Source organism: Zingiber officinale, chromosome 8A, assembly GCF_018446385.1.
Source record: "Zingiber officinale cultivar Zhangliang chromosome 8A, Zo_v1.1, whole genome shotgun sequence".
NCBI classification, from domain to species: Eukaryota; Viridiplantae; Streptophyta; class Magnoliopsida; order Zingiberales; family Zingiberaceae; genus Zingiber; species Zingiber officinale.
In genome coordinates, this window is record NC_056000.1 from 130,839,030 (window position 1) to 130,849,414 (window position 10,385).

Below are 10,385 nucleotides of genomic sequence, written 5' to 3' on the forward strand. Positions count from 1 at the left end.
GACTGTGGATTAATGGATGTATTAAGAACGCTGGATGCTATTTTTTATTTTTATTATTATATTATTATTATTATTATTATTTTTATTCTGTCCTCTAGCGGGGGGCGCGTCGGCGGAAACCCCCGGTTTCCAACCACTGTTTCTTTTTCATTATTAGTCACGTTGAATAAAAGTAAAACCATTCGTGGAATGCGCCGATGATTTATTATTTTATTCATTCTGCATAATCTACGCCGGCCGGCGTCTATGTCTTTTGCAGTGGAAAACTCTATTTTGACTCACCCAGTTCCAAGGCAGCAGATAAAGCAGTCGCCCATGGTTTCCAGCGTCCACTTCCCCTGTAAACGCCTCATCTGCTTTCTATGTCGCCGATAAAATAAGGCCCTTGCTTTGTTTGCTTTCCCGTATCAACCGGCCGCGACCGATTCGAGCAATTCAGACTTGCGTTCGAACGGCTTTCAGAATGCAGGACGGCAGCGCGCGTCGGGGCCCGGGGACGCTGGGGCGGCATCTGGCCCGGCGGCTAGTGCAGGTGGGCGTCCGCGACGTCTTCTCCGTGCCCGGCGACTTCAACCTCACCCTACTCGACCACCTCATCGCGGAGCCGGAGCTCAACCTGGTGGGCTGCTGCAACGAGCTCAACGCCGGGTACGCCGCCGACGGCTACGCCCGCGCCCGCGGCGTCGGCGCCTGCGTCGTCACCTTCACCGTCGGCGGTCTCAGCGTCATCAACGCTGTAGCTGGCTCCTTCAGCGAGAACCTCCCCATCATCTGCGTGGCCGGCGGCCCCAACTCCAACGACTACGGCACCAACCGCATCCTCCACCACACTATCGGCCTCCCCGATTTCTCCCAGGAGCTCCGATGCTTCCAGACTGTCACTTGCCACCAGGTACCCCAACCTTCTCCCCCCAATTTCGTTGCGAAATTTAGGGTTTATCCGATCTTAAACACGGCTTCGTTGATCTGCCCCAATCTGTAGGCGGTGATCAATAATTTGGACGATGCGCATGAGATGATCGATACTGCAATATCCACGGCTTTGAAAGAGAGCAAGCCCGTGTACATCAGCATCAGCTGCAACTTGCCGGGGATATTTCATCCCACCTTCGCAAACGAGCCTGTTCCCTACTTCCTCGCGCCCATGTAGGTGTTCGGTGCTCTCTCTCTGTCTTCAATTCTCGTTAAAATGAGAGGCGATGGTCCTTTGCAGGGTGAGCAACCAATTAGGACTGGAGGCTGCCGTGGAAGCAACAGCAGCATTTTTGAACAAGGCCGTGAAGCCAGTACTGGTCGCCGGACCCAATCTGAGGGTGGCTAAAGCACAGCAAGCTTTCGTGGAGCTCGCAGACGCGTGCGGCTATCCAATAGCCATCATGCCATCAGCCAAAGGACTGGTACCGGAGCACCATCCTCACTTCATCGGGACTTACTGGGGCGCCGTGAGCACCAACTTCTGTGGAGAGATTGTGGAATCAGCTGATGCTTACATGTTCGTCGGCCCGATCTTTAACGACTACAGCTCTGTGGGGTATTCTCTCCTGATCAAGAAGGAAAAAGCTGTGGTGGCAAAGCGGAACCGTGTCACCGTCGGCAATGGCCCCTCTTTTGGTTGGGTTTTCATGGCTGAATTCTTGGCTGCACTGTCTCATAAGCTGAAGAGGAACACTACTGCTATGGAGAATTATCGTCGTATCTACGTCCCTCCAAGCATGCCGATGAGACGAGAGAACAACGAACCTTTGAGGGTTAATATCCTTTTTAAGCACATTCAGGCATGCCTTTGAAAATCAAATTCAACTTCACTTCGATTCAAGTTTGTGCTTGTTGTTTGTATTGAGTTTGTCATATGTTTTCTTTCAAGCAGAGTATGCTGAGTGGAGAGACCTCTGTCATTGCAGAGACTGGTGATTCATGGTTCAATTGCCAAAAGCTTCATTTGCCGGAGAACTGCGGGTGAGTTGGTCGTCGTCTTACCATTGTGAATGGCTGGGAATTGTGATCATGAAGCCATCAAACGGTTGACCTAGTGATACAATTTTCTCAGGTATGAATTCCAAATGCAGTACGGATCAATTGGATGGTCAGTAGGTGCCACTCTTGGATATGCTCAAGCTGCCAAGGAAAAGCGTGTTATTGCTTGCATAGGAGATGGGAGTTTCCAGGTGAATTGTTAATCTGTTCTTAATGATTTTTATAAAATTGAAGAGCTATTATTGTTGATGAACTAAACAAATATAAAGAGAAAACATTATTTCTTGGATATTTTTCCTCTAAATTCTTCATTCTTTTATTTACTACTCAAATATCCTTCTTTTTGTGTGGCTCAAATGAGGTTATTATCTATGATTCAAATGTAATCATACAGATGCAATCTCTAAGACTAAGAAATGAGATAGCTCTTATGTTTTCATTGTCTTCATTTTTCTTTTCATGATTACTGATTATCACTGTTGCTCTTCGATAATTGGCCTATAATTCTATAGGTGACTGCTCAAGATGTATCTACAATGATCCAGCAAGGGCAACACAGCATTATTTTTCTCATTAATAATGGTGGATACACTATCGAAGTAGAGATCCATGATGGGCCTTACAATGTGATCAAGAACTGGAACTACACTGCAGTTGTTGATGCCATAAACAATCAAGCAGGCAAATGTTGGACTTGCAAGGTGAGTTCGTTGCAAGTCGCGACCATTGATGACAGATCTAAGTTTTGAAATCAGTTTGACATGGAAACCCCTGGTGGTTTATTGCAGGTGAACACTGAGGAGCAATTAGAAGAGTCGATAGCCACAGCCACAGGAGACAAGAAGGATTGCCTGTGTTTTATCGAGGTAATTGTGCACAAAGATGATACTAGCAAAGAGCTTTTGGAATGGGGATCAAGAGTCTCATCTGCTAACAGTCGCGCGCCAAACCCACAATAGAAAAACTGCATGATATGAGTAAAAACTAAGATCTTTTTTCCTTCACGATCCAACTAGGTGTTGTATCGGGGTCGGAAATGAATAGATTACCTAAAGTTGATGATCCAGGGGTTTGCTATATCTTGTTCACCCTTTTGATATTGAAATTGTGTTCAGTATTTCTGCTGCCACTACAATGTGTTGTATCAGTGTAGCCTTTGAATAAAAGCTATCCAATTGTGCTCCATTTTTACATCAGAATTCCTGTGCACTTTACAATTATTCTGGGCATTGCAGGGCCATTCATTTTCTTATCAACTTCCATCCTCAGATCCTTTACTTTGTGTTTTTTTTTTTTTTTTTTTTTTTTGCAAAATCAAAAAGGCGTCCATCTTTTCCAAAGTCGACGAGTTCTCCATTTTCAATTAAAGTCAAATAGATATCTTACTTAACGCTAACTTTATATTTGAGAGGAGTTGAGTAAAGGGGAGGGAAGGATAAATAGGGAGACAGGGAATTTCTTTTTTCTTTTTACATGCAGATTTATTTAAAGAAAAGAGGATTTTCTTATAGTTTTATATGTTTAACCTTTATTCTCCCCATTTTTCTCCCAAATGAATTTTCTCTTCCTCTTAAATAAGGGTAAGATAAATATTTTACTTTTTCTCTCTTTCCCATCCTTTCCATTTTTTTCCCTTCCATTAATAAATCTTCTTTCATCCCATCCAAATAGAGGGTAGCTGTCCAAAATACCCTTCCATTATCATATAATGCTTATTTGAAATATTAGGTTACCATTTAGAAAATGATATAAATGTTGAAACAATCTCAATGGTCCGTAGTACCATATATTTTGGTATTTGAACAAAGGGTTTAAGTTAGGTTCACCCTTGTTATTTGATATGTCTATATGAGTGTGCAGGTATGCAGGATACACATGTGACTCAGGTTGATGGCTTCGAGTCTGGTGAAGGATGGAGCATCCGAGGGACCGTGGACAAGGCAGCGAGGACAAGGGCCAAGGGAAGCGACTTCGAGGCATACGCGAAGGATGACATTGGGGACGAGCCGCGAGTTTGTATGCATCCAAGGGACGAGAGCCAAAGGAAGTAGGCTTGAAGGCAAGAGGTCAAGACTGCAAAGAAACGTCAAGTGAGTCGTAAAGGTGAGAGTCCAAGTGCTGAGAGAATGTACTCGGGTATCAGTCGACTGCTGGTTTCACCAGTCGATTGGTGCAGGTCCAATCGACTGACAGCGAATAAAATGTTTCTGTTCGCTCGGTCAGTGTGGAGCAGTCGACTGCTAGTTTTAGCAGTCAACTGGTATTGAGCCGTTCGGATGTAACGGCCGAATTTCGGCTACATTTTTTTATTTACTTAAAGGAGTATCCTAATTTCAAAATTATTAAAAAGAGTACAAAAATAGTATTATTCCCTTTATATCTCTCCCGTCAACCTCCTAAATCCCCTTCTCTCATCGTTTTTCAATGCATCCTCTCTCTCTAGGATTAAAAATGATCTAATATTTTCTTATATCAGATCCACCGTTGGACTTGATATGAGATTATATCATGCCCATGATAGACCTGATATTTTTCTATATCAAATCTACTCTGAGTCTGATATGATCTAATATCAGGACTAGTATGAGTCTGATATTTTCTCACAATAGATTTAGTGTGGACCTAATATTTTTTCATATCAGGTCAAATAAGATTTAGAGAGAGGATTTAAGAGATGGGCCAGAGAGGGAACACAATAATACTATTTTTGATGTTATTTATAGTAGTTTTAAAGCTAAAATGTTTTTTTTATAAATAAAAAAACCTGGCTGATAAAAAGCCGTTGAATAAAAGCTATCCAATTGTGCTATATTTTTACATAATTCCGCTTTTCCTGCAAGTGTCCGCTTTACATAATTACGCTAGCTTTTACCACATGTAAAAGTTACATGTTAACTTCTATATGGATGATCATGATTAAATAATATTTATTTAAAATGTAATGAGGATTATGGAATCCCTATCAATTATTTTATTTGTTAAAATATTATTTTAATTATGTTATCGTTTAAAAAGTAAAATTAAAATGATATAAAATTATTATCACGTCGCGTGTGTAATATAATACATTGAAATCACATTGTCATTAGGGTAAAGTACCTAACTTTTGAAAATCTGAATCATTTGGGCTTTGAAAATCTGAATTGTTTGGATTTTGAATGTCACCCTTACATTCAGAATCAAGAATAACGGGCTTCCCTATGAAAAAAATTATTTTAATTTAATAGTATACTAATTCGACAGACCCATGCAATAGTGCAATAATGCAAGGGTTACGCTAGAGAATCCAAGCAACAAACTACTGTAACAGGCTTCCCAATGAAAAAATATTAATTTAATTTAATATTATACTTATCTTAGTAAAAAAAACTAAGAAAAGTATATTTTTTAACATTGTCGACCTAAAATATTTATAAAAGCTTCTTTGATCATAGTGTTGTCAATTCTAAGATATGGGACTAAAGAGAACTATATTTTTTTATATAAAATAATCAGAGAAAATTAATGATGAGAAACATTCATAATAATACGTTGCAGCAGAGAAAATTATTTCACTTGTGGAATTACTAATAAACGTTAGAATTATTTTTAGTGTGAATGGAGAAAAGGATATTAATGTAAATTTATTTTAGTCTTCACCAAAATTAGTTAGTAAAGGGGAGAGATTTTTAATAAAATAGTAACATTATAAAAGCTAAGGCTAATTTCTCCTGAATAAGAGGTCCAACGATCAGATAATAGGTTAGCCTTTGAATAAATGGGTTTTTATAAAAGGAATGATCCTGTTTTCTTATTTATTCAAAAAAATATCCTAATTTTAAAATTATCAAAAAATCATAAAAGATAATATTATTCTCTTCTTATACGGTTATACCTCCCGCTAACCTCCTAAATTTCTCTTTCTCTGATCATTTTTTTAATACAACCTCTCTCTTTGGGATTAAAAGCAGGCCTAATATTTAGCCGCTCCTTTTTGATAAAAAGATAAAAGCTATCCAATTGTGCTCCCTTTTTACATAATTCCGCTTTTCCTTCAAGTGTCCGCTCTACAAATATTCTTGGCGTTGCAGTGCCATTCATTTTCTTATCAACTTACATCCTCTGCGCCGCAAGCTCTATCAAACGGTCTTTGGAATATTATCTAATTTTATTATTAAATTGAATCTGTTATAGAATTATTATTTTTTCTCTAAATTATGTAAAACAAAATCAATTTTGGCAAATAAAAACTTTATTTATTTATTTTATAAATTTCCCTAAAATTATTCCCTTCTTCCGTCGTTAAATAGTCCAGAACGAAAACAGTGGCATGCGGATCCCACGTGCTTCACGTCCGCTTGGCCAGCCCGCTTGCTTATAACAAACTGCGGATCCATCCATCCACGCATTTGCGTTCCGCTGCGGTGAGTGGATCTCTGTCTCTCTTACTACATCGGAGACGATGAGGAGCTTCCTGGTTAGATCTGTCGAGTCAGCGCTCAGACGTGGCGGAGCCTCCTATGGCCGCCGCCTCTTCTCCTCCGACGCCGCCCCTGAGCGCAAGGTCGCGATCCTCGGAGCTGCTGGTGGTATCGGCCAGCCCCTCGCCCTCCTCATGAAGCTCAATCCCCTCGTCTCCAGCCTCTCCCTCTACGATATCGCTGGCACCCCCGGCGTCGCCGCCGATGTCAGCCACATCAACACTCGCGCCCAAGTTTGGAAATCTTCCTTCCTGTTTCTCTCCGCCTTTTTTTTTTCGATCCTTGCGGGGATTCTGATCGGATCTAGGGTTTCGGGTCTGTCATTTGATCGATCTCCAGGTGGCGGGCTATGCGTGTGAGGATCAGCTTGGCACGGCTCTTGAGGGTTCCGATGTCGTGATCATCCCCGCTGGTGTGCCGCGGAAACCCGGCATGACTCGCGATGATCTCTTCAAAATCAACGCTGGCATCGTCAAGTCTCTCTGCACCGCCATAGCCAAGTACTGTCCTAACGTAAGTGCTTTTCTCTCCTTCACCAACAAACTATTGCACTTCCTCTTTGTGTTCGTTCCCTCCAAGCTTTTGAGGAATCATGGTCTATAAGGAGAATTAATTTGTGTTTCTTTTAATCAGGCTGTTGTTAATATGATAAGCAACCCAGTGAATTCAACTGTACCTATTGCGTCTGAGGTGTTCAAGAAGGCAGGAACATACGATGAGAAAAAACTGTTCGGCGTTACCACTCTTGATGTTGTCAGGGCTAAAACCTTCTATGCTGGGAAAGCTAAGGTTCCGGTGGCTGGTAATACCTATTTCTTGTCGTATCTGATATTTTCATAATTTGGTGAGCAAATCATCCGAGTTAAACGATGCGGTCGTTTATACAGATGTTAATGTTCCGGTTGTCGGTGGGCATGCTGGCATAACAATCTTGCCTCTGTTCTCTCAGGTGATTGCTGGGGATTTGATGTAATAATGTTGTTTCTGTGTTATGAGCCTATGATTAATCTTTGATAGGTTAAAATTTCCTTTTTCCACAGGCAACTCCTGTTAGTAATGATTTGTCTCACGAGGATATCAAGGCTCTTACCAAAAGGACCCAGGATGGTGGGACGGAGGTTGTGGAGGCAAAAGCTGGAAAAGGCTCAGCAACTTTGTCAATGGCGTAAGTTACACATCTTATTCTATTATTTGACGATTCAGCTCTCTTTCATTGTTTTGAATATATTGATCAATGTCTATCTTGGAAATTGTTATTTCCTAGTATTTCTCCTTGACTTTTCAATGTTATGTTGAGAAATTTGTGTTTGGTGCCTTTAAGAGTTCCTCACTTCTCTTTCGGATCCAGGTTTCCTCTTTTTCTATTGAAACAGACAAGAAGCTATATCTTACTAAAGTAGTTTTTTTCATTTCTATTAATTTAGTTAGTCACATTCTGTTTATCCTTTATATAAGACGAGATAACATTGAACCAAGGTGATGTTCTCCTTAGAACCATGATGGTTCTCACATTCTGCCTAGATCTCTCAAATCCTACTTACTTTGCCTGATTAAACATATTAATGCATATAAACTTTTATTGTTGATATTGTAACACCTGAGTTTAGAATTTTGGGCTTATAAAGAGGTTTTATAAGTTTACAAGAGGAACTATTATTAACTTGTGCTTAAACATTTTGAACTAGTAGTTGGGCGTAATAAGTTATTGGGCTAGTTTTCTCATTTATGTGGGTTTAAGCTCAAAGCAAAGCATCCATAGGTACCAATTTCTACTACATTTTAAGTTTCTTAAGTAAACAAATTTCAGATGCCTAACTTTAATACATGAATGTGTGGCGTTCAAATCAGATGTAGGAATGATGATATTTAGTTAGTTCAATAAAAATTCAGTAAGATGATGTGTTGTTTCATATAGTTTTGATTCCGATCATTTTATCTCCTATTATGTTATTCCTGTTTCTTGTTTTTAAGACTCAAGCCAGGTTTTACATTCATAATGACCTGCTGGTCTAGAAGTGTTTAAGAAATAACCCACCCTAAACCTCACTGGAGCCAAAGATATGGGCAATTTTGGGTCTTGCTTTGGGTTTAACGGTTTGATGTTTTGGTTTTTAGTGGGATATACTGTTTTTCTTCTTCTTTCTGACTTATAAATACATTTTGGAACTGAAATCCAACCCAGTGCAATCATTTGTATTGAAATTTATATCCATGGCCTGGATGTGTCAAAGCAGCGATGTAATATTTCCCCAGAGGTAACCTGACATGGCATAATTTTGAGTTTCATATATGAATTACTTTGAACCTAAACTGTACCACCATGTTGTCATGGTTTGACTGAATTGCTTTGGTACTAAAGTTCACACCAAATTGTTTTTGTGACCTGACTAGTTGTACAGCATGGATTTGGTTTAATACCATATGCAACCTTGAACACCTACCTGTTCAGTATTCCATCTTGATTTGCTGTTGCTCATATTATTTATGTTTCAGCCTTCACCTATTAGATTCTAAGCCGCCTTTTCATTTTGAAATTTAGTGATTTATTACTTTTTCAATTTGGAATTTGGTGAATTTTGCCTTTTCATTTTGAAATTTGGTGATTTCTACGTGGTGTAACTGCTGAGAAAGAATAAACCTATCCATTGAAGTTAACTGATAGTCCGGTGCAGATATGCAGGAGCCATTTTTGCAGATGCGTGCTTGAAGGGTCTTAATGGAGCTCCGGACATTGTTGAGTGTTCATTTGTGCAATCAAGTGTTACCGAGCTGCCATTTTTTGCATCTAAGGTCAGTTACATTCTTGTTGGCTTGCTGATTAAACAAGCACGACCTAAGCTTTAGGATGTTTAAGCTTATTTGATAAGGTACGCGAGCCAAACCAAGCTAAGTCGAATCTAAAATTAACCAAGCTAATGAAATGATTGCTCAAGCTTGACTTAATTTATTTTTTAAAGCTTGAGTTTGATTTAAGCTTGGTTTGAGCTTGGTTTATTTAGATATTATCGAACTCTCAATTTCAGCTTGATTGAAATTTTTACTTGTTTGATTGGTTATTGAATTTGATAATTCAAATTTGTTTGTTCATTTTAATTTTTTTTAAAATTTATTTAGCATGTGATAATAGTTTTGTTAATGAACATGATTCACGGACATTAATGAGCTGAACACATGTGTTCAAGCTTATTTATTTAATTTATATTGTATGTATTAAATGAGCTTTGACCAAATCAACACCAAACTTATTCATGATTGTTCGATTCATTTATATCTTTAATTACATGTTCGATTCATTTATAGCTTTAGTTACATGTATAAGCTTCAAATCCCTGCTTACTAACTGCGTACCTTCATGCTATTCCCGCTTTGTGTTTCGTCAGGTGAAGCTGGGGAAGAATGGAGTGGAGGAAGTTTTTGGACTTGGCTCTCTGTCTGATTACGAGAAAGAGGGCTTGGAAAATCTGAAGCCTGAACTAAAAGCCTCAATCGAAAAGGGTATTAAGTTCGCACAGGAAAATTAAGCATTAAGTTCCCAGTTTCACAAAAATTTTGCTGTTGCAAGTGGAGGGGTCAGCGACTCAGCATCTCAATTCCAGCTTTGGTACTTGTTTTAATAAATTGTTTCCAGAGGCACAGTCAAATCTATCATTCACAAATTGTTCTATATGATTGGTTAGGTCCAATCCATACTGCGTAATTTTCTATTGTTTTTGTCACTAAGAAAATCTAATTGATTGTTTAATAAAATTAATTAGCATGCTCTGATTAGCTCGTGTAAAACATAATGCTTTCTCGTAATTGTTGACTGAAGTAAACTCAAATCAACATCGTTTTCTTTTCTTTGTCTTTCCAATAGGGGAAAAAAAGCCAACAAAACTTTTTCTATCCAGATCTTCAGATCCTCAATCCTGGGTCCTTTCTTGGTTTTTTCACAATTTACACGTTAGATCA

General features: G+C 39.2%; 2 protein-coding genes across 2 annotated transcripts; both read left to right on the forward strand.

The window, feature by feature from the left end:
- Positions 1-235: 235 nt before the first annotated feature.
- On the forward strand, positions 236-3,170 carry LOC122010253 (pyruvate decarboxylase 1-like). Its single transcript, XM_042566729.1, has 7 exons — positions 236-892; positions 983-1,146; positions 1,214-1,775; positions 1,868-1,956; positions 2,048-2,165; positions 2,487-2,675; positions 2,763-3,170. The coding sequence occupies exons 1-7, from the start codon at positions 464-466 to the stop codon at positions 2,931-2,933; spliced, it is 1,722 nt and encodes a 573-aa protein (XP_042422663.1). The 5' UTR covers positions 236-463; the 3' UTR covers positions 2,934-3,170.
- A 3,176-nt stretch (positions 3,171-6,346) lies between these two features.
- On the forward strand, positions 6,347-10,214 carry LOC122010255 (malate dehydrogenase, mitochondrial-like). Its single transcript, XM_042566731.1, has 7 exons — positions 6,347-6,667; positions 6,774-6,947; positions 7,068-7,236; positions 7,322-7,383; positions 7,475-7,599; positions 9,107-9,224; positions 9,815-10,214. Exons 1-7 carry the CDS (start codon positions 6,416-6,418, stop codon positions 9,953-9,955), a joined length of 1,041 nt encoding a protein of 346 aa, XP_042422665.1. The 5' UTR covers positions 6,347-6,415; the 3' UTR covers positions 9,956-10,214.
- Positions 10,215-10,385: the final 171 nt, after the last annotated feature.

Coding starts and splice junctions, on each gene's coding strand:
- LOC122010255 (XM_042566731.1), top strand. CDS start 6,416: ATGAGGAGCTTCCTGGTTAGATCTGTCGAGTCAGCGCTCAGACGTGGC. Junction 6,668..6,773: donor ACATCAACACTCGCGCCCAA/GTTTGGAAATCT, acceptor ATCGATCTCCAG/GTGGCGGGCTATGCGTGTGA. Junction 6,948..7,067: donor TAGCCAAGTACTGTCCTAAC/GTAAGTGCTTTT, acceptor TCTTTTAATCAG/GCTGTTGTTAATATGATAAG.
- LOC122010253 (XM_042566729.1), top strand. CDS start 464: ATGCAGGACGGCAGCGCGCGTCGGGGCCCGGGGACGCTGGGGCGGCAT. Junction 1,147..1,213: donor CCCTACTTCCTCGCGCCCAT/GTAGGTGTTCGG, acceptor GGTCCTTTGCAG/GGTGAGCAACCAATTAGGAC. Junction 1,776..1,867: donor TCCTTTTTAAGCACATTCAG/GCATGCCTTTGA, acceptor TCTTTCAAGCAG/AGTATGCTGAGTGGAGAGAC.